Below are 23654 nucleotides of genomic sequence, written 5' to 3' on the forward strand. Positions count from 1 at the left end.
ATGTGCTGGGAGGGTGACATGCTGGGAGACAGGTGGTGGCACCGCCATGGCGCAGGGGAGACTCCTCTTCCTGGCTTGCTCAGCTCCAGGGGCCCAGCCCGTGCCTGCAAGGTCCAGCACAGTGCTTTGTGTTCTGCTCTTCAGTCCTGTTGGATTGTGGAGGGGTCTAAAATGTGCATACCGTGTGCACACAGACACCAGCCGTCTGCAAGGAAGCACCTTAGTGCAACTTGACGTGTATCTTTCTAGACTTTTTTCCAGTTCGGATGTGTTCCGAAGAAGTGGACCCCTTACTGCATACCGATCTGTAGTCCATCCCCACTGCTGCCATTCAGAGCCTTCACAGTCATCTTTGGGCTCAGCTGTGGCAAATCCACACCCTGCGTCTGGTGACCGCAGGGCACTCCTGTGCTGTGGGTGTCACCTGTTTTTCGGTATTTGAGGGAAGTTGGTTCCAAGCCATCTCCCTCATGCCAGAATCCAGAGGTGCACTTTATTCATTTACGTAGAGGTATTTCCTATACCACATACATCCCCCTAGACACCTGAAATCGTCTCTGAGTTATGATGCCAAATACTGCATAAGTGCTGTGGCAGTGTTCACGCTGTGTCTGCGGGAAGTGTCTCTACCTGTTCAGCACAGATGTGGTTGTTTCTTTCCCAGCTACTTGTGGTCGCAGCTGGTGGAGTCCATAGAAGTCAGAAACTCGGCCGCCCTGTGGGGTGTTTGCCGTCCCTGTTTCTGAGCAGTAGGCTGTTGAGCTTTCAGGGTTGTGTTGGATGTCTGGGCACATTCGTCCAGTTATTTTTTCAGAATGGGGACTGCAATTGCTGGTCTGCCTGGGGTTGAGGTACTCCTTCCCTGTCCCAATTCCTGTAAGAATCCCCATTTGTGTGGTCTGCAGGGACCCGTGGCAGGCCCACTTCTGGCTGCCACTTCCAGGAAGAGTGTGTCTGTTCCCCGCCCGCTGGTGTTCTTTGCACGCCCTTGGGTCTCCAGGCTGACCCATCAGGCTTTCCAGACCTCTGAGCCCACTGGAAGTGGTCAGAGTTGGCCAAGGGACTCTCAGGTCCTGTCGTACTTACAGGTAGAGGCAAAATGGTTGGTGAAGTAGGCAGGTGTGCTCTGCCAGGCAAGCATTTCCTCAGCCCATGAGCCACGCAGGCAGACTTGAGAGAAGCCACCCAGCTCGGGTCCTCCTGCGGCTGCGGAGGGAGTGATGGTCCTGGCACAGTCTCAGACACGGCAGTGTGCCCACATACCACACTCACCACACGGATGGCCCAGGACCATGGCTGCCGGGAGCCCACAGGGAGAATACCTCCATCAGCCCCCTCTCCCCAGTCCCAAACCTTCCTCGTCTCCACCTCTCAGGGAGCTACTAGGCAGCAGCAGTAGAGCTGGGGACTAGGAGCATAAGTTAGGGCCTTGGGCCTGGCCTTACTTCCTGCCTCTGTGATCCTGGGCAGGCAGCTCAGGTCCGAGCCTGAGTCTTGTCACCTGTGAAAAGGGGCTGAGATGTGGCCACCTGAGGTACCGTGTGCCCAGTGTGCCTGTGACTGGCCCTGGCCCTGGCCCCGGACTGGAACAGCCCTGCGTGACTGTTTTGCCTCGCAGGTGTGGAAGACATTTTAGTTAGACCAAAGGCGGACGCAGAGAGACGCAGGATCATCGAGGAATCTGCCCACTGTGGGCCCCAGGTAAGGGGCTGGGAGGCCAGGGCCTGCTCTTGGGGCAGAATGAGCCCACACCCTCCTCACCCGGCTGCATCCCCAGCGTGGTCTTTACTTCATTCGAGGCTGTTCGGGCTGCACTAAACCTGCCAGAAGCTGCATCACATGCTGAGGTCCGAGGGAAGTGGCAGGATGCCCATCTGGGCAAGGACCAGAGGGATTTTAACATGATTGATCTGAAGTTCAAGGAGGAGGTGAACCGTTACAGCAATGAGATCAACAAGGTCAGCCTGCCGGTGCACGGCCTTACCGCTGTTCTCAGTGATGATTAGTTTCCAGTTCCATTTTGGTTCTCACCCAGGGTCCCTTGGCGCAGAAGACTGTTTAAGAGCTTGCTGGTTGGGGTTTGAGGTGGGATGTGGGACCTGTTGCTCTGAAGAGCCCAGGACCCAGTCGGCTCTCTGGGAAGGCCTGATTGGTGTTGGGAAGGGATGGCGTGTGCGGTGCTGCTTCTGGAGTGACCGGGTCGCCTGGAAGGGAGCTGAGGAAAGGGCTCTCCCGTGGGCTGCTGCGGGCAGACGTGCACCCCTGCTACCCATGCAGCAGCGCCCAGGTCAAGTCCTGGCTGCTCGGTGCTCGCTGTGTGGCTATGGGCACATGATGGGCAGTCTGTGCCTGCTGCCTGGCCTGGAGGTGGGCGTGTGGGGAGCGCTGCCTCCTGGGTTGCTGGGGCTCGAGGGGCTTGGGCACAGGAAGCCACACCAGGCCTGCGGCTCCTGGGCCCCCACAGCGAGGAAGAGGTGGGGCCCACGCCAGCTCAAACCAGCCTTCTCTGTGGGCCCTGTGGTGGGAGCCCTGTGCGTGAGAGGTGTGTTTTGGGACACTTTCCAGCACCGTCAGGGCTAACAGGCCCAGCCCCAGAACCGACCCAGAGACTGGGGCTAGAGGACTTGTCATCAGAAGTGGCTTCTGGTGCTTATTGTCCCTACCTCCTGTCCTTCAGTTTTTACCACCCAGGCTCTGCCTCTCCATGTTGGGCTGGGTCTCTGGACCCCTGGCAATGACCAGCAGTCTCAGGTCCCCCTGACACCATCCACACCCCACCTATGGGGTTTGCTGGCTTTTGCCAGCTCTGGTGGTCGGCCAGCTGCACGAGGACCCAGGTCAGGCTCTGCTGAGCCAATTCTCAGGGCGTTGCCTTAATCACCAGCTGGCAGTGCCTGCCTCTTGCTGCTTCTCCATCTCCCTCTTTGTTGCTGTTTGACCAGTGAGTAGAGCCTGCCATTCCTGGCCAAGGAAGCAAGGCAGCGCCAAGGGCCGGGCTCAGCATGAGGGTGGAAGCCAACTGAGGCTTCCCCTACCTGTGTGGGGCTTGGCCTTGCGCCTGGAAGATGTTCTGGCTTGGTCTCCTCTGCCCCGGGACCTCAGCAGGGTGGGGCCACTGACAGTGTTGCTTTGGTCCACAGGCATGCATGCCTCTTGGCCTGCACAGGCAGTTCCCGGAGAACAACCTGCAGATGATGGTGCAGTCGGGAGCCAAGGGGTCCACTGTGAACACCATGCAGGTGTGAGCGGAGGGCAGGCCACGGGGCAGGCCACTGGAAGCAGGCGGCTCCACGCTCCATGTAGAAGTGGCAGGGCTGAGGGTCAAGGTATAGAGAAGTCACTGGCCACTGTCAGCCTGCGGTGTAGTGACAGGCGCAGACACGAGTGTGCAGGCAGTGGGCACCGTGCAGGTGAGCCTGCACACACAGACTTTCACTCACTGCCACATCACAAGCCGAGTCCTCTTCCCAAACCTGAACACTTGTCGCAATCTCGGTGACCTTGAGAGGGCCCTACAGCGCCCCGTCACTGGAGAGTGACAAGCAGCAGAAGGGGCTGGAGCAGCCAAGGGCCCCCTAGAGAGCCCTGCCTGGGGGACACCCTGACACGCTCTTGCCTGGAGTTCTCTCGGGGACTGCTGTCAGCGAGCACCTCGATCACCTAGATCTAGAATGTAGGGTCACAGAGTTACTTCTCCCTGGGGCCGTGGTTCCCATCAGGACCCCCAGGTCCCTCCATGTACAATGTGAAGATTCTGGTGTGGTGGCTTCCTTCCAAACCTCACCCCTCCACATCGGAGCCCAAATGTGAAGGTCCAGATCAGTCAGCCGAAGGAAGATGCTTGTGTCTTGAAGCAGAAGCTTCCTGGTCGGTTAGACCCCGCTTGATGGTTCTGGAGCCAGGCCATCCCACCCTGCTGGGATCAGGCGTGGTGTGATACGTCATCCTAAGATGGCTTGGGTCTGCTTCCCCAGATCTCATGCCTGCTGGGCCAGATCGAGCTGGAAGGGCGGAGGCCACCACTGATGGCGTCGGGCAAGTCACTGCCCTGCTTCGAGCCTTACGAGTTCACCCCCAGTGCTGGCGGCTTCGTCACCGGAAGGTTCCTCACCGGCATCAGGCCCCCTGTATGTGTTTGGGTTTTCTCTTTGGCCTTTTCCTCATTCCTCGGCTCAGCACTGAGGGACTCATGGTCCCCAGCTGTAGCTTTGATGGAGAGCAGCCATGACAACATCAGGCTGCTTGCTGCTCACCCACTAGACTGAGGGCCCCCAAGACACACCCCCGGAAGGGTCACCAGAGCTCAGCAGAGGCCACACAGGACAGGAGCCCAAGAGGAGGTGCCCAGGAGAGCCAGGGCCCCACCCCGCCTGCCACGCAGCCTCTGTAAACCCCCGCTGCCTAAGAGCCGGAGAAGGGCGCACCTGACGCCACAGGAGCAGCGCACAGATTCATTTTACAGAGCCGCCGGGCGCCTCCCAGACTCCTTTACGGTGGGGAGGTTGCCGGCGGAGACGGGTGCTGAGCTCTACTTCAGGAGGTTCTCCTGGAAAAGCAGGGTTCCTCACACCTCAGTGGACAGCTTTGGGTCCGGGGCCTCTCGTCTTCTGTGTGTCTCTGAAAGGATGCCCCTCCAGACGGCCACGGCAGACCATAGTGCAGTGCGAGGTGTCCCAAGGCCACCCATGCTCCACAGGCTCTCCACTGGCAGTCCATGGCCTCTGGTGAGGGGTGGTGGAGACTCTTGTAGACTGGAATCGGAAAAATTCTGTTGCAGCCTCTCAACACATGGGGAAGTCACCCTAGTGGCTGGCCACCACATTCCTTCACGTGGTGAAGCAGAAAGGAGCGCACCCGAGGGAGGGGGTGGGTGAGCTTTCCCTGCGTGCCTATGCATGCACCTGCATTTGCTGATGGCTATGTGGCGAGGTCTGGCTCTGGGTTGCCGTTGGAAGCCTGGAAGAGGCCTCGCAGCCCTGTTCGCCTGTTGAAGTGAAAGGTAGACCGGGCGCCGGGGCCAACGGTGGCCAGGCACCCGTGCTGTCTCTGCAAAGCCATGGAGAGGTTCCAGCCCGAGCACGGCCCTGCAGGCTTCTGAGGATGGTGGCTGATGCTCAGGCGGCAGAAGCCACTGCAGGCCATCAGAGCCCTCAGGCGCCATGGGCCAGGAGATGAGGGAAGGGGGGGCACCGTCAGGAAGTCTGCAGGGCAGCTGAGCGCAGGTGCAGCACCTGCAGCAGTCACTCTGCCCTTGGGACCCGGTCCCGCTCTTCCACAGGAGTTCTTCTTCCACTGCATGGCAGGGCGAGAGGGCCTGGTGGACACTGCCGTGAAGACCAGCCGCTCGGGCTACCTGCAGAGGTAAGAGCCCGTGCGCCCACAAGGCAGCCTGCGCCTCCACCTTCCTGGAGGAGTCTCCAGGTCATAACCTGTCCACGTCTGCAGGGTGGCTGGACACGCCAGCAGGTCTCCTTCTCTGCAGGTCTGCCATCCCCAGGGATGAGGATGCGGGCGAGGGTCTTGGGTGGGGTGAGCTGGGCCTGCCTGAGTCTGCAGTTGGCATCCCTTCAGGTGTAGGTATCCCTTTGGGGTTCTCTGCCAGGCCTGCCCGCCTTCCCCTGCCTGGAAAGGTAGCAGGCCTTCCTGTCCCTCCGTGTTGGTCATGTGGAGTCTGAGCTCCAGCCCAAGGGCGGCTCCAAGGAGCCAGCAGGACGGAGGACAGAGCCCTGCCTTCCCGTGGCCCTGCCTTGGGGCACCTATGGGAGGCTCAGTGGGGGACCTTGTCATGGTTCTTGGTGCCCAGAGAACCGTGCTGGGAGAGCTGGGCAGGCAGGGGGATGGCGAGGTAACTCCCGTGTCTGGGGCGGCTGCAGCTGTGTCCGGGGCACTGCTGACCATCAGCGGGGCAGGGCTATGCCTTCACTTCCCCACTCTGCTAGCAGGATGCAGCCCTGCCCTTGGTTCTGCCTCTGGGCTCCTCCTGCTTGGCTCCCAAGGCTGCGGGAGAGTGGAGTGGAGGTGGGGACGGGCCTAGGTGGCCGTGGGCCAGGACCCTGGGCACAGAGCTAGTGGTGCGCAGCCCCAGTTCCCTTGCTTCCTTGGGTGCAGGCGGCATGGCCGCCCCTTCCGTGGGCAGTCACACCAAGTGCGCCCCAAGCCACTCAGAAACACGCCAAGTCCAGGAAAACCAGGGGATGGACGGTCAAACAGCTCGGGTCCTGTTGGGTCCCACACGTGGGCAGGAGCCCCAAGGCCAGCCCATGACATCAGGGTGGGCTGGAGGAGGGCGCCAGGCCCTGACTGCCTGCCGGGTGCAGGGTCGCCAGCCCCCGAGCTGGTTTCGGGTCCCTGGTGGGCGCTGAGCTGGTGGACGCTTGCAGGTGCATCATCAAGCACCTGGAGGGGCTGGTGGTCCAGTACGACCTGACAGTGCGCGACAGCGATGGCAGCGTGGTGCAGTTCCTCTACGGGGAGGACGGTCTGGACATCCCCAAGACGCAGTTCCTGCAGCCCAGGCAGTTTCCCTTCCTGGCCAGCAACTACCAGGTAGTGCCACACCCAGGCGCGGGCCACGCAGCGGGCTCCCACCCAGGGCACTGCCTCTGCAGCGTGGCCCTCGGAGGCCGGGGGGAGGGTGGGAAAGCACCCACCAGTGCCCTTACAGTGGGTGTGTCAGAGCCCTCTGGGCTTGGGCCACTGAGAAGGCAGCAACGGCCACTGGCTGGAGCATGTCCTGTGCTGGGCCCTGAACTACAGTGCACACTGGATGCTGTTCAGGTGCCTCCTCGCTGCAGCCTGGGGAGGTAGGTGGCACTCTGCCCACCTTGCAACCGAGGCAACTGAGTGTGACTGGGCAGTGTGGGGAAGAGCCGGCCGTGGAAGGAGGCCTGCCTGGCACTCGCTTCCATGCTGCCTGTGGCCCGTGTTACAGACCAGGAAACGGGAGCTGCCAGGACCCCTCCACCATCACCCAGCTGATGGCAGTGGAGAGTGTGGGGTCCGTTGCTGTTCCGTCCCAGTGCTTTGGCCACCCCCTGCCTGTGCCGGTCCTTCCAGACTCTCCTCCCTGTTCCTGGAGGGGCCCTCAGCCTGCCGGGCCCCTCCTGCACGCCCTCGGCTCCTGAGGCCGCCCCCCAGCATCTAAGCACACCAGGGGCCTGACGGGCGTGGGACTCCAACCCCCACGGCCCCTCAAGGGCTCCCTAGGGCCCCTGGCCCCAGGAGGCTGGCTGCAGGCCTTCTGCCTCCCGGTCGGCTCTCACCATACCCTGCCCTTGGTCTTCCTTCCCAGGTGATAATGAGGTCCAAGCATCTGCAGGAAGCGCTGTCCAGAGCAGACCCCGCGAATGCCCTGGGCCACTTCAGGGCTCTCCGAAGGTGGCGCAGCAAGCATCCCGAGGGGCCGCGGAGGACGGGGGCCTTCCTGAGCTTCTCCCGGAAGATGCAGGGGGCGGTGAAAGCCCTGGGCCTGGCAGGCAGGACTCAGAATGGCCGCAGCGCAGAGGCTCAGCAGGTGTGACTGGGAGCTGTGTCCCCAGCACCTGGCTTTGCCAGGCTCTAGGTTCCGTCAGTGCAGAGGGTGGGTCTGCTCCTGAGGGGACGTGGAGGTGACATCTGTCAGGGCCGTCAGGTCAGTCAGGGCAGAGGGCGGGACAGCTCCTGAGGGGACGTGGAGGTGACATCTGTCAGGACCGTCAGGGCAGAGGGTGGGTCTGCTCCTGAGGGGACGTGGAGGTGACATCTGTCAGGACCAAGTGGCACTCTGGATGGTGAAGTGGATGTCTGAGAGGTGTCTGTCAGGCTGAGGAACTTCTTGGGGTGTTGGGAGGTGGAATGTCCCTCCTGGTGAGACCCACGGGGTGGCCAGGAGTGTCTAGTGCTCCTCCCACCTCTTCCATCTGTTGCTGGGCCTGCTGCGGCTGAGCACAGCTGGGAGCAGAAGCAGGAGCTCTGGCGGTTGCCATGGCCACTTGTCCTGGGTGGCCTAGGGCAGGCCTGGCCTTGCCTGTGGCCAGCATGAAGGGCCCCTGGAGTCCTGGGTGCCCTGGACAGATGGGATTTCCTCCTTTTAAATGTTGAGGTGCTTTTGACCTCGGGTTGTTGGGTCCACCCCCTCACCTGGACCCAGTGCCTGGGAACCGCAGAGGGCTGCCCACTCCCGCACCCTCCAGCGTAGCCGAGACCCAGCCTGCTTCCCTGCAGATGCTGCAGATGTGGCGCGAGCTGGACGAGAGGCGCCGGCAGAGGCTACAGAAGAAGGCAGCCCCTTGCCCTGACCCCAGCCTGGCCGTCTGGCGGCCCGACATCTACTTGGCCTCTGTTTCGGAACGTTTTGAAAAGCAGGTTGATGACTTCAGCCAGGGATGGGCAGAAGGAGCGCAGAAGCAGCACCAGAAGCTGGAGCTCTCGCCAGATAGGTGACGGCTGGTCTTGCCTGGTACCTGCGGGAGGGCCAGGCTGCAGGCAGAGGCAGGGGCCCCGCTGGGACGGAGGCCTGCAGAAGTGGCCTCTCCAGCTGGGTGGGGCGGGCGTGGCTGAGTCAGGGTCAGCCCGGTTTCCGTTCTGCTGCCACCTTCTCTGTGGCTCAGGGCCCGTGCCGCAGCTCCTCATGAGGGCTTAGATCTGGTGACTCCAGCGGTCCTGTGAGCCGTGGCCCTCCAGGTCACTGAGGGACCAGGTGGAGGCCTCAGCTCAGGCCAGTTCTGTGGGAGAGGAAGGCCGCCCTTGGGCTGGGTGCTGGGAAGCCTGGCTGAGCCCGCACAGTGGGCCACAGCGTCAGAGGACCAGCAGGAGTGCCAGCCAGGACACTGTCCTGGGTTGTCCCTTGAGATCGTCTTCCCTCGGCAAGGTGCCTGGCCAGGCTGCAGGGTCCAGGGGTGGCTCGCACTGGCGGGGAGGTGGGACATGGTGGGGCCTTCCTGGGCAGGCTTGCCCTGTGGAGTGATTCCCCAGGCAGGCCCGGTTGCCCCGCTGCCTGTGGCTTTCCCTGAAGGGCCAACCCGCTTTCCTCCACCCCGCTGCGGCTCAGGAGCCTGGAAGGTCTCGCCTGGGATACAGCTGTGTTGCCTTCCTCCCTTCCCACCGTGCTCGGGCCTCCTCTGCTGAGTCCGTTCTGCATGGTAGAACGGTGCATGGTAGGCAGTATTGCTAGTTGCCAGACCGAAGGGCCAGCTGCGTTGTGCAGTGTGGACGTTTCCTGTGTGGTCTGAGCCCCTGAGTAGTGAAGAAGGTGAGCCTCCCTGTGGCCTCGTGCATCTGCCCGAAGCTCTCCAGGGTGTGCCCAGGAGGCGTCAGTCCTCTCCAGACTGTGCTCGTGGGAAACCAAAGGGAGTGAGTAATGACCCAGAGATCCTCAGAGCCAAAGGGACCTCAGTCACTGGCCTGGGGTGGACGTGTACGTCCTTGTAAACGTCAGGGGCTGCGCCCCCAGCTGGAGACTGACTGTGTGATTTGAGGACGTGGCCAGGTCAGTGGAATCTTTTACCTAGAAGAGCAAGTCCAGAAAGAGGTTTCTGGCATCGCGGCCACTGCATGCCACTCCTGACCCCTGCTGCCCACCTCCAGGTTGAGGACCCTGCTGCAGCTCAAGTGGCAGCGCTCGCTGTGTGACCCGGGTGAGGCTGTGGGCCTGCTGGCCGCCCAGAGCATTGGGGAGCCCTCCACACAGATGACCCTCAACACCTTCCACTTCGCAGGCAGAGGCGAGATGAACGTCACCCTGGGCATACCAAGGTGTGGCCACCAGGGTTCATGTCCAACCCTCCCCTGGGGAGAGCGTAGCGTACTTAATGAGAGAGACTGAGCGCAGAAGAGACTGGGTCTTGTCCACGTGGGAACCGGGGTTGGCATTGGGAGCTGGACTGGTTCCTATGGCCAGATGGGTGCCTGAGCCTATAGGCCTTCCCCTCGTCCTCTGCCACTTCTGCCTCAGGGTCTCTGTGAGACTGCACAGGACCTTTTGCTGCCCAGCTCCAGGAACCCCACCCAGACCCCAACCTGCCGGGTGCATGCAGGCACCAGGCAGGGGGAAAGCATGGGTCAGTCCAGCCTGCTGGGTGCCATGCTGCAGAGCAAAGGAGGCTGGACTCTGCAGAAGGCTGAGCTCTCTGCATCCCATCCATTCAGTGAGCGCCTGCTCCCTGCAAGAATCAGACTCAGCCCTGCCCTTAGGAGCTGGTGCTCCAAGAGGACTTTGACAGTCCTTCCCTGCCTCACAGACAGGCGCTGGACTCTGGTCTGGCATCTTCCCCAATGAGACCTCAAGGCCTCCCCCATCCCAGCAGAACACTGATGTTTCTAGAAAAGGCTTCATGCAAACAAGGGGTCTGGTGACCTGTCATTTGCAGATGTTCCCTTTTTCTGTGACAGGTTGAGGGAGATTCTCATGGTGGCCAGCGCCAACATCAAGACACCCATGATGAGCGTGCCTGTACTCAACACCAAGAAAGCCCTAAAGAGAGTGAAGAGCCTGAGGAAGCAGCTCACCAGGGTGTGCTTAGCGGAGGTAACTGACTCAGCCCAGCTGCGCCAGGTGGAGGCACCGTCCTGTGTCATCCTCCTGTGCACCAAAGACCATCCCAGCTGCTCAGCCCTCGGCTGCAGTCCCACCAGTGGGAAGAGGCTGTCTGCCAGGTGCTGAGCAGAACGAATCAAGCTCTTAAGGTGACCACCAGTCCAGAGCACCCCACGTGCCTGCAGGCGCAGGAAGGGTGCTGCCAGGCTGGCTCACCAGCTCACAGGAGCACCTCTGGAGGTGGCTTCCCACTGTCCCCCGAGGGTCCATGCCGGCAGAGCGCCCTGGGGCTTCTGTGGAGTTTCGACCTGTGCCCCAGGTGTTGTCCTCCCACACCTGCCAGGTTTCCCGTGACCCATTTGCAGTGCTGCCCCCTGGGACCTGGACAAGTCAGGTTCTGTCTAACTATCTGGTTCTAGGTGTTGCAGAAAATTGATGTCCAGGAGTCCTTCTGTGTGGGAGACAAACAGAACAAATTCCGGGTGTACGAGCTGCGGTTCCAGTTCCTGCCACACGAGTGTTACAAGCAGGAAAAGTGTCTGAGGCCCGAGGACATCCTGCACTTCATGGAAACAAGGTCAGGGCTCCCATGCCCTCGCTGGCCTTGACCCAAGAGCGAGCCTGACTCCAGGGAGGAAGTGTTCAGGAGAACAGGGGCCCTGCCACGTAGTCTGGACCCTCGTCCCCAGTCTGGCTTGTGGGTGTGACCCATGTGACCTTGTTGACACACCAAGCCAAGAGGGGCCAGGAGCATTGTCGCCTCACTGTGGTGTTGAGGTGTGGAGCTGTGTGCTATGTGGAGGAACCTGTCACAGCGGGGCCTCTGTGGCCAGGGTGTTCGGTAGGCTGTGGCTGCATGCAGCGGGGAGGGCCTGTGAGCTTCGGGCGGATGTCACACTGCCCTGGAGCCCCACCTCTGTAACTGGGGCTGCTGCCGGTGTTGCAGATAAGTTCTGGCCCCTGCCAGGTAGGGGGCATGAGCGTACTCGGACATTTGAAAAGCGTAGGCCAGGCTCAGAGATAGTTTGATCTCCGGGACTGCAAAAGTAAGTGATGCACGGACCTGTTTATAGCAGATGGAGGAAAAGAGCCTAGGCTGGGAGGCTGAGCGTGCCGCCTCAGCTGCTGTGAACCCATCCCAGCAGGTGGCTGTCACTTGCAGGTTCAGGCCAGGGTGGCCAGAGTTTGATTTAAAAACAAAAAGACTACCTCCTTTTAAAATTTTCTTGGTTACACAGTTGCATGCTTTTACTTTTATAAACAGCAGCGACTAATTCACTTATTTTACAAAACCTGCCAGGCCTAAACAGATCCTGTGTTGTGGCGGGACATGGCCACTGGCCACAGCTGGACCTGTCCCAGGCATCCCAGCGCTACTCACATGGGCAGGACCAGTGGCAAGCAGAGGAGCAAGCCCCTGCCCTCCGCCGCCCATGCCCTCCCACACCCTTCCCCGAGCCAGGAGAGTGCTTCAGCCCTTTGCCTCCCTGTGTCCTGAAGGTGAGGCCAGCTGCAGGCCAGACCTGCACACTGGCCCTGCAGCATTCCAGACAGTCGGGTAACGATCTCGGGTGTGAACTCAGCCCTTTGGACAGGCCCTGGCCGTGTGGCTCCTGCCCCCGTGATGCCCACCCTGGTGAGCTGGGCGCTCACAGCGCCAGGCCTGCAGCAGCAATGTTCTCCAGTGGAGGGAGAGCAAGCTTGTTCCCTCAGGCGCCAGCCGGCCAGTTGCCAGTTAGCAGAGGAGCAGGTGTGACTGCGAGGCCTGAGCTGGCCTGGAGCCCTCTGCTGAGAAGTGGGACTTAGGAGCGCAGCCTATGAGGGCGAGTGGGCGGGGGACAGGCCAGGCTGCAGCTCCTACGGACAGAACCTCTTAGAGTGGAAGGGTGGGCCACTTGTTTGTGGTAAGTGGCAGCCCTGCCTTGTTCAGAAGTGGAATGCTTTTTGAGCTCCTGGTTGTGCCTTGCTTGTGCACGTGAGAAGCTGTGATAATCAAGGCCGTGAGCAGGTGCTCTGAGTGGCCGTAGTCCTGGTGACTGGCAAAAGGGCTCAACTCCCTGGCAGAGACAGAAGGAGCCGGCTCTGGCTGGGCTGCGGTTCAGAATTCCTCCAGCTGACCGTGGTGCGGCCTCGTGTCGACGTGGAGGGGCCGGCCTCTCCCCTCTTCCCCTGCTCCCTCTGCCCACCCCCTGCTTGGACTGCTTCCCTCCCCCTTCCCTTCTCTCCCAGATTCTTCTCTGGAATCAAGAGATTCTTGACATAGATTTGAGGGAAAAAAGAGAGCTGCTTCCCCAACTGGTTCCCCAGCGGGAGATGTCTGAGCAGTGAACTCTCTGCTGTTACCTGTACTTTGAGTATCATGTGAACTGTCTGGAAGGCGGGCCCGGGTGGTGAAGCAGAAAGAGCACCTGCTAGGAGTCGGGGCTGTAGCCTCTGGCCTCTGGTCCCGGCTGTGATCTGCCCCAGCCAGCGTCTCTGTCTTGGAGAGTCTGACTCCCCCAGCAGCAGGTGGTGGATCTGTTGCCAGGCGCTTTGGAAACTGCTGGAGGTCACGTTCCTGGTCTGTGATCGTTTGTGGGGTGGGAGGTTCCTCTGCCGTCTGCCCCTCGGGTTCCCTTCTAGTTGCTCACTCTGACAAAAAGCACGATCTCAGGAAGCTGTCGCCAGGGCCACCGCTTCCCTTGCTGCGGGCAGAGTCACAGAAGGCAGGCCATTTGTACCTCCAGGGAAATGCGGCACTGAGCATGCTGTCCCCGTGCTGGCCAGGTGGCCATTCCAGTCCTGGCCACCAGGTGGAAAGGACTCCTAGCCAGGGGCAGGGGGCTTCTTAGGAGCTAAGCTCACTGCCACCCCACCAGCTGGTGGGCGGGAGCCAGGAACACCTGGGGTGGACACAGAGGGACACGGGGACTGAGCCAGCGGCATTCTGGGCAGGTGGCTTCAGAGCTGTACGGTCAGCACAATTGAAACAGTCCAGGGCGCCTGAGGAGGCGGAGCAGTGACTGCCTGCTCTTCAGGTGGGGACTCTGACCCGTCCTTGCACCCTTCCCTGGGTGCTAGAGCTAGACCGACATGGCGGGCTCAGACTGGAGGCGGACCCCGGGTGGATGTTCAGGGCCAGCAGCCAGCGGTGTGCACCCGTGACCTGACGAAAGCAGGAGACAGTGGTCAGGAAGCTGCCTGTGGGGAGAGGAAGGGCCAGGCCCTGGGGACCTCTCAGTAGGTGATGTGGGTTCAGGAGAGTGTCCACCCTGGCCTGCTTCCAGCCTGCTGGCATGACTGGTCGCCGCTGCCCTGTGCGCTCTGCCCAGACCTGCCTTCTTGCGCTCTGAGAGGCTCCTTGGGCCTCGCGGGTCCAATTCTGGAGGTCCTTGGTTGCAGGGAGGTCTTAGCCCCTGGCTGGGCTCTTCACCACAGCTGGCCCTGGCCTCCGGGTTAGATGAGCCAGCCAGAGGGCACCCTGGCACAGTGTCAGGCAGGGTCCTGCCGCAGTGCTGGCACCCAGGGCTCCCGACCAGCGCGGCGAAGCTTGCGGAGCTGCCTCCTGGAGCCGGGCGCCATGCGGCAGGGCTCTCGTCCAGGCTGGGCCCCTCGGGCTTCGCAGCTGGTGACTTCTGACATGCCAGCTGCCACTCTGAGACAAGGGGCAAGTGAGCAGGTAGCAGAGGCTGGCTCCATGCTGGGCACTGTCCCTGTGGGAGTCCCTCGCAGCCTGCTGGGCAGCAAGGGGAGGGCAGACGTGCTGGTACTGACCAGGCCCACGTGGCCGCCCTCACTTCAGGTTTTTTAAGCTCCTGATGGACGCCATCAGGAAGAAGAGCAGTAAGGAGTCCACCTTCAGGAGTGTGAACGCGCGAAGGGCCACGCAGCGGGACCTAGAAGGCGCCGCGGAGTCAGAGCCGAGGCGGGTGAGCGGGGGGCACAGAGCATGTGACGGGCCTGGCCGCTCCAGGGAGCGCTGCATTTCTCTCAGCCTGAGGGTGGGCGTGCAGTTGTGGCCAGTACTGCGCCTTTGACTTAGCGGCCAGCGGGGCGACTGGTGAGGCCCTCTCTAAATGGAAAGAGCCAGGGCGGATAGCTGCCTGGTAGAGCACCCGGTTCAGCCCCCAGCACCACAAGAAAGCAGCCGTGCAGACCTTCAAGTGGTGCGTGTGGAGGTGGAGGCTGAGGCAAGCAGGCCTGGCCCCCGGAGTCTGACGGGGCCTGACAGGAGCAGGCAGCAGGCAGCGGGCAGTCGGACGCCGGTCAGTGGATCTCATCCCTCTCCTCACCCCCAAACCCAGGGCGAGCAGGAAGGGGAGGAGGAGGAAGAAGGGAACATCGTGAACGCTGAAGCCGAGGAGGGGGACGCTGACGCCTCTGATGCCAAACGCAGGCAGAAGCAAGAGGAAGAGGTGGGGACCCTGGCTGCAGCAGGGCGGCCACACCCAGTCGTGCTGGAACCCTCCAGAACGTGGGCCAGCTCTGCGGCAGGGCCGTCTCAGGTGCCCTGTGGGTCTGGCTGACCCTGGGCTTGAACAGACTCGGGACCCAGGGAAGCCTTGGCGGGAAGTAGGCGCCTCCCTTGTGCAGGGCAGTGTGGTGCCGCCCCTTCCCCAGCCAGTCCCACAGGCAGCCCCTGCAAGGTCCAGGGCAGGCGAGAGGAGCAAGGCAGCCAGGTGGGAGCAGAGAAGCGGGAGCGTGGGCAGTAGGCTGGGGACTGGCAGGCCGCTGTGCAGGGGGTGCCCTGGGGACAGCTGCGCACTGCTTTCCCCAGGTGGACTACGAGAGTGAGGAGGAGGAGGAGGAGAAGGAGGAGGAGGAGGACACGCAGGAGGAAGGGGACGCCCATGGTGAAGGTGCCCCCCAGGCCCTGGAGCCAGATGAGGAGGTGGGCTCAGGCCCCGAGGAGGACTCGCCCCAGAGCCCTCCGCCCAGCCCGGGGCCCAAGGGAGCCGAGGCCGTGGAGCGCCGGGTCCAGGTGGTGCGCGAGGCCCACTCCTTCATCCAGGACTACCAGTACGACGCCGCAGAGAGCCTCTGGTGCCAGGTCAGTGTGGCACCCAGCTGGGACTCCCACAGCAGGCAGCGGGCAGCTGGTGGCCACCAGGCCTCCTCCCAGGGCCCCTTTGGAACTAGTGGTGGCACAGACCCTCTGCCCCAAAGCACAGCCCGCAGGTGTCCCTCTGGTGACTCAGGGTGACGTCTTCCCCCCACATCGCCTCGCTCAGGCCCCCAGATACCGAGGCCCACACTACAGCTGTGGAGTCTCACTTTTGCCAGCAGCAGGCCCCTGGCCACTGCCCCGAGTGGTCAGGTGCCTCGCCTCTAGAGGTGCCTGTCCTCCCTGGGGGCCAGCTGAGGGGTTCCCAGACGGTGGTGTTGGTGGCACGATGCAGGTGCCGTGATGGAGGTCACTGAGAGGGCACAGGCGCAGCCGAGTGCCGTGAGCCCAGGCACCCCAGCCTCTGCCTGGAACGTGGGTGGCTGGGCTCAGGTGCCCTCCCCGCCCGGCTCACCTGCTCAGCTCTGCCCTTCCGCAGGTGACCCTGAGGCTTCCTCTGGGGAAGGCTAACTTTGACATGGGCTCCCTGCTCGAGTCCCTGGCCCACAGCGCTGTGGTCTACAGCGCCAGGGGCATCACCAGGTGCCTCCTGAACGAGACCACCACCAGCAGAGGCGAGAAGGAGCTGGTGCTGCACGCAGAGGGGACCAACCTCCCGGAGCTGTTCAAGTTCGCCGAGGTGCCGCCCCCTTCCCCTTGCCACCTCAGGCTCCCGGTCAGCCTGCCGAGCTTGGGCCCGAGCTTCCCAGACGGGTCTGAGCACAGCCTTCTGAAAGTCATTGTCAGGACCTTTGTGGCTCCAGGCACCTGGGTGCCCGCCTGGCCCTGCACTCCCGCTTGCGTGCTCACCAAGCACCAGGCTTCCCCACAGGAGGCTGAGGGACTGGGGCCCCTGCCCTGCGCACCCCTCTAGGGGTGTCCTGGTGCTTCCCGAGGTGAGCGGGAAGAGCCTGCGCTCCCCTGTCAGCCTCTAGGCTCCACCTGGAGGGACTAGGGCCTGTCTCTGCTTGTCTCCCGGGGCCACGCCCCCTCCAGCCTCAGGGCGGGACCCCCAGGGCCCCTGTGGACAGCTCAGAGCCACAGGCCCCTGGCACGGCCTTGCAGACTCCTGTGGCTGGCCTGTCTGCCCTGGCACCCTGTGAGGGAGTCCTGGTAAACGGCCTGTTAGAAGTGGTGAACAAGACTGTTCTCACTGAACCTGCCACAGGCAGGACCTGGCCAGCCTGCCTCCTCGTGACCGTCATGCCGCACTCGGCCGCCAGGCTCAGAGCGTGGTGGGCGGGTCAACATGTGGACCGGCATGAGTCCCTCCTTCCTGTCCCCAGGTGCTGGATCTGCGCCGCCTCTACTCTAATGACATCCATGCCATGGCCAGCACATACGGCATCGAAGCTGCCCTTCGGGTGATCGAGAAGGAGATCAAGGACGTGTTTGCTGTGTATGGTAGGAGCATGGAGGAGGCCCACAGGGCGCAGGCCTCAGCACGGGCAGCCAGCAGAGGGTCGCGTTGGGGCAGGCCCCGTTGCGGGTGCTCGTGTGCCATTGGATGGCAGGCCCTCGACCCTCAGCAGCGTCTCCTCCAGGAGCCCCCAGACCTGGCCCCGCCCTGTCACCAGGGTACCCGCCCCCAGACAGTGGTTAGGTTTCGCATTTCGTGCTGCTGGGAGGGAGTGGGAGGCGGGGAACCCAGCGCAGCGCCCGGCCCCCACGCTGCAGCTGTGACCAGGAGGCAGCCCGGCTAGCGTCCCTGTCACCGCTTGGCCTCAGGCATTGCCGTCGACCCTCGCCATCTCTCCCTGGTTGCCGATTACATGTGCTTCGAGGGCATCTACAAGCCGCTGAACCGCCTTGGCATCCGGTCAAATTCTTCCCCTCTCCAGCAGATGACGTTTGAAACCAGTTTCCAGTTTCTGAAGCAGGCCACCATGATGGGTCAGTGCAGGGGTGGCCTCTCTCCTGGCCACCTGGCCATCCCTTGGGGACCTTTCCACTGCACCTTGCATACAAGTGCAGGTTTGGGTCTGTGGGGGGTAAAGGGGTAGCAGCAGATGGGACCACCGCACATCATCCTAGAGGCTTCCACTGGAGAGACCCACAGCATGGGACCTCAGCCTCAGGGACTCAGGACGGTCCTGGGCCTCATAGGGGGTCCCCGGGGCCCTCACTCATCCCCAGCTTCCCCTCAGCCTCTGATACGGCCTTGTGTCTCTCGCAGGATCCCACGACGAGCTGAGGTCCCCTTCGGCCTGCCTCGTGGTTGGGAAGGTCGTCAAGGGCGGGACAGGCCTATTTGAGCTCAAGCAGCCCCTGAGGTAGCGGTGGTCTGCACTGCGGGGCTGTCCACCAGGAGGCCTGGGTGCTGCTTGGCTGGGCCCTCATGTGAGAGGACCAGAAGCTCCAGCTTCAGGGCAGAGACCGGCTCCAGAAAGCAGCGGCCGTTGGGCTGGGCGGCAGTCATGCTTGACCCGGCCTCCCATGTGAGGATGGGGACAGGGTTCCTGGAGGGGCCAGGGCTTCCCTCCTGTTGGCAGCAGGATCCCAGACGAGCCCAGCCACTCGCTGGGAAGCTCCCCTTGCTGTGTGCTCAGTGACTGCCGCAAGCGTCCTGGGTCTCCTGAGTGGGAAGCTCCCCTTGCTGTGCGCTCAATGACTGCCGCAAGCGTCCTGGGGTCTCCTGAGGAGCAGGAACAGGGAGGCTGCTCCCCTGGGGAGGGCGTCCCTGCGCCTCCACCCAGGACTGCTGCTGGGCCAGAAGCAGGGTGGCACAGCCTCCCCCGACCCCGAGCCTGACTGGGGCCCTGGCACTACTGCCGTGTGGCCAAGGGCCCTAGGCCAGGCTTTCCAGGACCAGCAGCTCATCCCACACAAGCCCAAGTTCCCCACGGGGGCCTCGGCTTGCCGGCTATGCCCCCAGCCTGGCGTGGGGAGGCCTGTGCCAGGCAGGCTGCATGTCCCCGAGGCGCAGCAGCAGGTACCCTGGCTCATACTAAAGGGGCAGAGGCGTGTGCAAAGGCTTCGCTTTGTAAACCCGAGGTGGTTTCTGTTCTTGTCTCGCGGTGTTCCAGTTCAGGCTGAGTAATAAACATCCCAGACTCGCTGTTCGGAGGAAGGAGAAACTCTTGCTCATTTTACTTCCCCTGACTCTGAGGCTCCTACATTAGAAATCAAGAACTCTGCAGCAGGAACTGCTTGGCATCAGACCTCAGGGCTGTCTTCCTGCTCTTGTCCGAGTGTGTCGGAGATCCAGCCCACCGCCTGCCCCTGCAGGGCCCCTTGCTGCCCTGGCCCTGTCCTGAGGGAAGGAGCTGCACTCCCGTGGTGTGGGAGGGCTGCTGGGTGTGGTCAGGTTCAAGGCGGGCCTTGCCAGGGAAAGGGGCGATGCTGGCCCTCAGACCTGCGGCGGGACCCAGCCTGTGCCATCTGTGCCCACACTGGCAAACCTGGACACCAGGACCCCACGCAGAGTCTGACAGGTTCAGCAGGGCTTGGGCACACGGAGAGGGGTCCCTGCCCCGAAGATGCCCGGCCTGCTGGCTTGAGAGGCTCCTCAGAGCAGACTTCAAGGTGACCTTGCAGCTGATGCTGCTGTGTGGTCAGCTTGGCCCAGGCCTTGGCACCAGGTGCAGGAGCAGGCCTGCGGGTCAGCAGACCGCCAGCCGTCCACACTGAAGCAGACCCTGGCTCGCGTTGAGGCCCCAGCCTGGTCCTTGGGAACCACCTCGTATGTCAGTGCTTCCGCTGATGGTGCTGCCCCGGCACACCAGGGGGCAGTCTTGGGAGTGCCCTCGGAATTGGGAACGGTTGCTCCCGGGTGCGATTGAGTTTGGGGAAGAGCCACACATGGGCTCAAGCCAAGCTGGATGAAGGGGACTGAGCCGCAAAGTCACTTAAAACAGGGAGGCTGTCCAGTGGGGTTCACGAACGGGGCCAGCAGGGGAGTTCTTTGAGAACTCGGGTTGAGGCAGCCGCTGTTCCGGCACCCTCCTGGCCCTGCCTTGAGCCTCGGGCAACATCCATACCCACTTTGCTGCTCACAGTAGTTCTCACTTGATCTTTCCTCTCTGGGTTCTCACCTGAATCACTGTCAGCACCCCTACAAATGTTGCCATGACTGTCCATCCTAAAGCAGGTGGACCTAAGCAGGAGTGGATAAAGCACCTTTCCCAGATCCTGTCCAACACTGGAAAGCCCCTCCCGGGTCCATTTGTGTGGCCGGGGCAGAATCCACCAGGCTGGGTACGTGGTAGGCTAGGCTGATGGGTTTGCACAGTCCTGGAGGTGCACGGGCAGGGCGCTGGCGGCAGCATAGCTCTGCCAGGCCTGATGCCAGAGACTCCACTGTGGACAGCGCTGGAGTCACACCACCATCAGGCCTCTGACCAGCCTGCTGTGGACCTGGCACTGGGTCACTTCCAGGGACCCTGCTCCCTGTCACGCATGCATGGAGGGGATAGCTGGTACGGGGATCCGTCCTGTCCCTGTGGGCTTGTTTTCAGTAGCCATTCCAGTGCCGTGAGGAGGTTTCTCCTCTGGCTTGATTGAGCCTGGGGCCCTTCCGTGGTGTGCACCCACAGGCCACCTGAGGTTGGGGACCCACTAAGGAAGCATCAGCCTTAAGCTTTTGAGCTTGGGATTGAGCAGAACCTTGGCCTCCGGAGTCTGGAAGGTGCTCTTGAATAGGAGAGGCGCTCCCTGGGGGAGGGGGAGACGGTGGCCGCAGTGGCTGCCCGCCACAGCTGGGGCACACAGGGACACTTGGTCCTCCTGCCCACCCCACACACAGCCCCTGCCCCCACTGCCTCTCCTGCCCACAAGCTCAGTCTCACCCAGGCTACAGCATGCCCACCATAATTGGCTGGCACTGATCCCAGCAGCCCCAGCCCCCTTGCTCTGACCTCCAGCTCAGGCCAATGAGCCTCTGGGAAAATGTATTTTATACATGCGTGTGGAGGGCTGTCCTCCTTCCTTTCCTGACTGCCCTCTTGCTGCCAACGAGAAGACCAGAGATGGCGAGGGCAGACCTGGGGCCCTGGCAGTTCCCGCCTGGGGTCCACTCAGGTTCTCGTCAGATTCCAGAGCAGGACGCTGCCGTCACGTGTGCCATCCCCCGTTCCTAGGTTTAGGAGCCTGCAGGGTGCTGTTCCCTGGATGGAGCAGATGGGACACCCCTGGGAGCACCCTCCAGGGCTCTCTCCTGTGGTGGTCCAGCGTCTCTGTCACTTGCAGCCAAATGCACTCCTAACACACTGGGGCCTCCAGGAGGATTCCAGGGGCGCCTATCCTGGAGACATGTTCCCCCGGGAGTCCCCGTCACTGCTGCCCCTGCCCACGGCCAGGGCACATCCACACCTCCCAACGGCCCGGCCTCCCAGCAGGACTCACCTGCTCACCGCGCCCCACCCAGCCACTGACCTGCTTATGCTGCAGCGCTCCAGCTGGGTTCCCCGCCCACCCTCAGCTCTCCAGTCTGGACTGGCGTGTCCCTTCCCTCCCGCTGCATGACAGATCACGACCTTCGCAACCTGAAGGAACAGGCCTGTCAGCCCTGCAGGCCGAGCTCGGCGCCGCCTGGGACCGCAATCTCCTCCCAGGCCCCCTTGTTTAGGGCATGCCCCTCAAGGTGTGGGCTGACCCTTGGCCCCCCAGGTTGTCCGATGTGCCTGGCACGCGGTCCTCCCCACCACGTGGCAGTTTGCCAAGAAGGGAGCATCTCCCGCCGCTGTGTCTGGACTGACTGGGAAGCACTCGGTGCAGTCAGCCATCCGAACCATTTTAGGTGGACAGTGCCATCGAGCAAACGCGCTGGTGTGCAGCCATCACCCCCGCCGACCTCCAAACTCAGGCTGAAGAACAGGCACTCGGTGGCCGTGGACACCACCCGTGTCCCTCCCCCAGCCTGGGCTCCAGCACTCTGCTTTCCCTCGTGCCTTTGATCTGTCGGGCCCTCACCTCAGTGGAACCTTCCAGCTCTTTTCCTTTTCTGAGGCATACAGACCCTTCGTTAAAGGGCTTGCCTACCAGGACCTAGTGGCCGTGCCCATCACGTGTCCCTCCTGGTCAGCTTAGAATCAACTGGTGAGGGAGCTTAATCACATCTGCAGAGTCCTCCGTCTAGCCATCTACTGTGATGTCCTCACAGGCCACTCGCTCTCCAGGGGAGGCCTCCACGGGGGGCTGGCGGCAGGAGCAGCGCCTGCCCCATGCACCTCTGTGAGCAAGCTTCCATTCCTGTGGCGGCACTGGAGAGGACCTGCTGATGAGGGAAGAGCTTTCTCAGCCTGCGGGCTCGCAGGTCCTAGTGGTCATCAACCCGCCCCATGGCTTTGGGCTGTGCAGAGGCCCCTCGTGGTGCCCTGTGAGGTGGAGCAACAGCAGCCACCTCACGCCAGGAGGCGGACAGTGAGAGGAGGGCTGGGGCTCAGCCCCTTCAAGGGCACACCAGCCCCTGGCCAACGGCCTCCTGCAAGCTCCCTCCTCAGAGGTCCCACCACATCCCAGGGCAAAGCCACTGGGGCCACGCCTGTGGACGCCTACCCACACCACAGCAGCCTGCGTCGCACTGCGTAACTGGGTCCCATGCCACCTGCTGACCTGCCCCGAGCGTCATCCTGGCCGTCTGTCCCCTGCCCCCCCCCCCAACCTTCCCGGCCTGAAGCTTGCTACTGTCTTCCCACGCGGGACCCTGCCTCCTGGGCCCAGCACCAGCCTCTTGCAAGGGGGCCTCTGATCCTGGGATGTCCTGCCCTCTAGCCAAGCACACACCACCGGTGACCAGTGTGACTCCTGGGATTCCTTCCTGCCTGTCTCCCCACAAGGGCAGAGCCCTCTGCGTCTGTCTGCCACCTGACCCTCGGGGGCTCTGGGCACTGAGGGCCCTGGCAGGCTGCAGGCCAGCTGAGTGAACGGGTGGGAAGTGTAAGCCAGTAGAGCCGCAGCACAAGTGGCCCGAAGGTCTTCAGGGCAGAGGCCGAGCAAACCTGGGCAGCAGGGTCCCTGACCATGTGCCCTGGAGACTGGCGAGGCCTCGGGCGGAGGCAGCCGCAGCACAGGAGGCGCCTCCGGACGGGAGGAACGTCCAGGCTCGAGTCTTGCCCACCTCCGCCCGCCGTCCTGCGGGCTCCCCTCCACACACTGGACTGCTCGCCCAGCGGCGTCCATGCCCCAGCCCCCTGCACGGGAGAGGTGGAGGACGGCAGTTCATGGCAGGAAACTGCTCGCCCCTCTGCTCTCTCAGTCTTGGGGTCTACCTGCAGCACTGGAGGCCAGGCACCGTCTCCAGCTGGGCATCCCTGAGCCCAGCCACCTCCCGCCTCCCGGGACCCTCTGCCTGCCCAGTGAGGAGGGAAGGATGGTTTTCTCCATCCCAACTCCGTGGGACCTCGTCCTTCACGGACCCTCCTCATCTACCACCAGTCTTGCCCTTCACGTGGACGTGAGCTGGGCGCAGGACGCCCTCTGCAAGCTGAGTCCGAGCCCCTCAGCGCCCCCAGTGGTTGAGCCCCGCCAGCTCCTCCTGGCCACCACTGTCCAGGGCCCATCTTGCTTCCAGCCTCCAGGCTGGAAGAGGCTGGGTCTGCTTCTGCTGCCACTGTGCTGTGTCCTGGTTGGAAGTACCTCTGTCCCCAGCAGGGCAGTGTCCCTGCCATAGAGATGCCTGGTTTGGCCTGAACCCCAGGCCCCCAGAGTCTCCTGTGCAGGAGCTGCAGTGTGCCTCCTACTCTGGGCCTCGGAGGAGGCTGCCGTGCCGGAGGACCTGGGACAGTGAGACGCAGATGCAGATCCTGCCAGAAGCAGCGCCCCCATGCTCCCCCGGCCATCGGCCTCCTTCCCTCATAGGAGAGGGGTGTCCTGAGCCGGCCTCTCCTGCCCACAGGAAGTGCTACCAGCACTGATGTCCAAAGAGGGGCAGTTGGCCTCCAAGTGCTGCCTCCCAGGACCCTACTTGTCTAGGGGCTCACCTGTGCATCCTGTGTCCTGGGCCACCATCCTGTCTGCACAATTCACGATCACCACAGAGGCTCAAGTGGAGGGGATGACAGAGATCTCCAAGGGGACTGTCAGTCCTCAGAGGACAAGCTACTGGAGTCTTTCTGAGGA

General features: G+C 62.6%; 1 protein-coding gene across 1 annotated transcript in view; it reads left to right on the forward strand.

Annotated features, from left to right (window-relative positions):
• The window catches only part of POLR1A (RNA polymerase I subunit A), a 55140-nt gene extending 36979 nt beyond the window's left edge, over nucleotides 1-18161 (forward strand). The window contains exons 17-34 of the mRNA XM_079111242.1: nucleotides 1619-1701; nucleotides 1800-1958; nucleotides 3141-3239; nucleotides 3975-4127; nucleotides 5279-5361; nucleotides 6381-6546; nucleotides 7292-7513; nucleotides 8203-8417; nucleotides 9565-9732; nucleotides 10369-10504; nucleotides 10933-11090; nucleotides 14295-14421; nucleotides 14797-14907; nucleotides 15270-15542; nucleotides 16036-16236; nucleotides 16883-17000; nucleotides 17325-17489; nucleotides 17773-18161. Coding sequence (XP_078967368.1) covers nucleotides 1619-1701; nucleotides 1800-1958; nucleotides 3141-3239; nucleotides 3975-4127; nucleotides 5279-5361; nucleotides 6381-6546; nucleotides 7292-7513; nucleotides 8203-8417; nucleotides 9565-9732; nucleotides 10369-10504; nucleotides 10933-11090; nucleotides 14295-14421; nucleotides 14797-14907; nucleotides 15270-15542; nucleotides 16036-16236; nucleotides 16883-17000; nucleotides 17325-17489; nucleotides 17773-17873 — 2738 coding nt within the window. The 3' untranslated portion in view covers nucleotides 17874-18161. The remainder of the gene's footprint in view (nucleotides 1-1618; nucleotides 1702-1799; nucleotides 1959-3140; nucleotides 3240-3974; nucleotides 4128-5278; nucleotides 5362-6380; nucleotides 6547-7291; nucleotides 7514-8202; nucleotides 8418-9564; nucleotides 9733-10368; nucleotides 10505-10932; nucleotides 11091-14294; nucleotides 14422-14796; nucleotides 14908-15269; nucleotides 15543-16035; nucleotides 16237-16882; nucleotides 17001-17324; nucleotides 17490-17772) is intronic.
• The last annotated feature ends 5493 nt before the right edge of the window (nucleotides 18162-23654 follow it).

Source organism: Sciurus vulgaris, assembly GCF_902686455.1.
Source record: "Sciurus vulgaris genome assembly, chromosome: 14".
Taxonomy (NCBI): domain Eukaryota; kingdom Metazoa; phylum Chordata; class Mammalia; order Rodentia; family Sciuridae; genus Sciurus; species Sciurus vulgaris.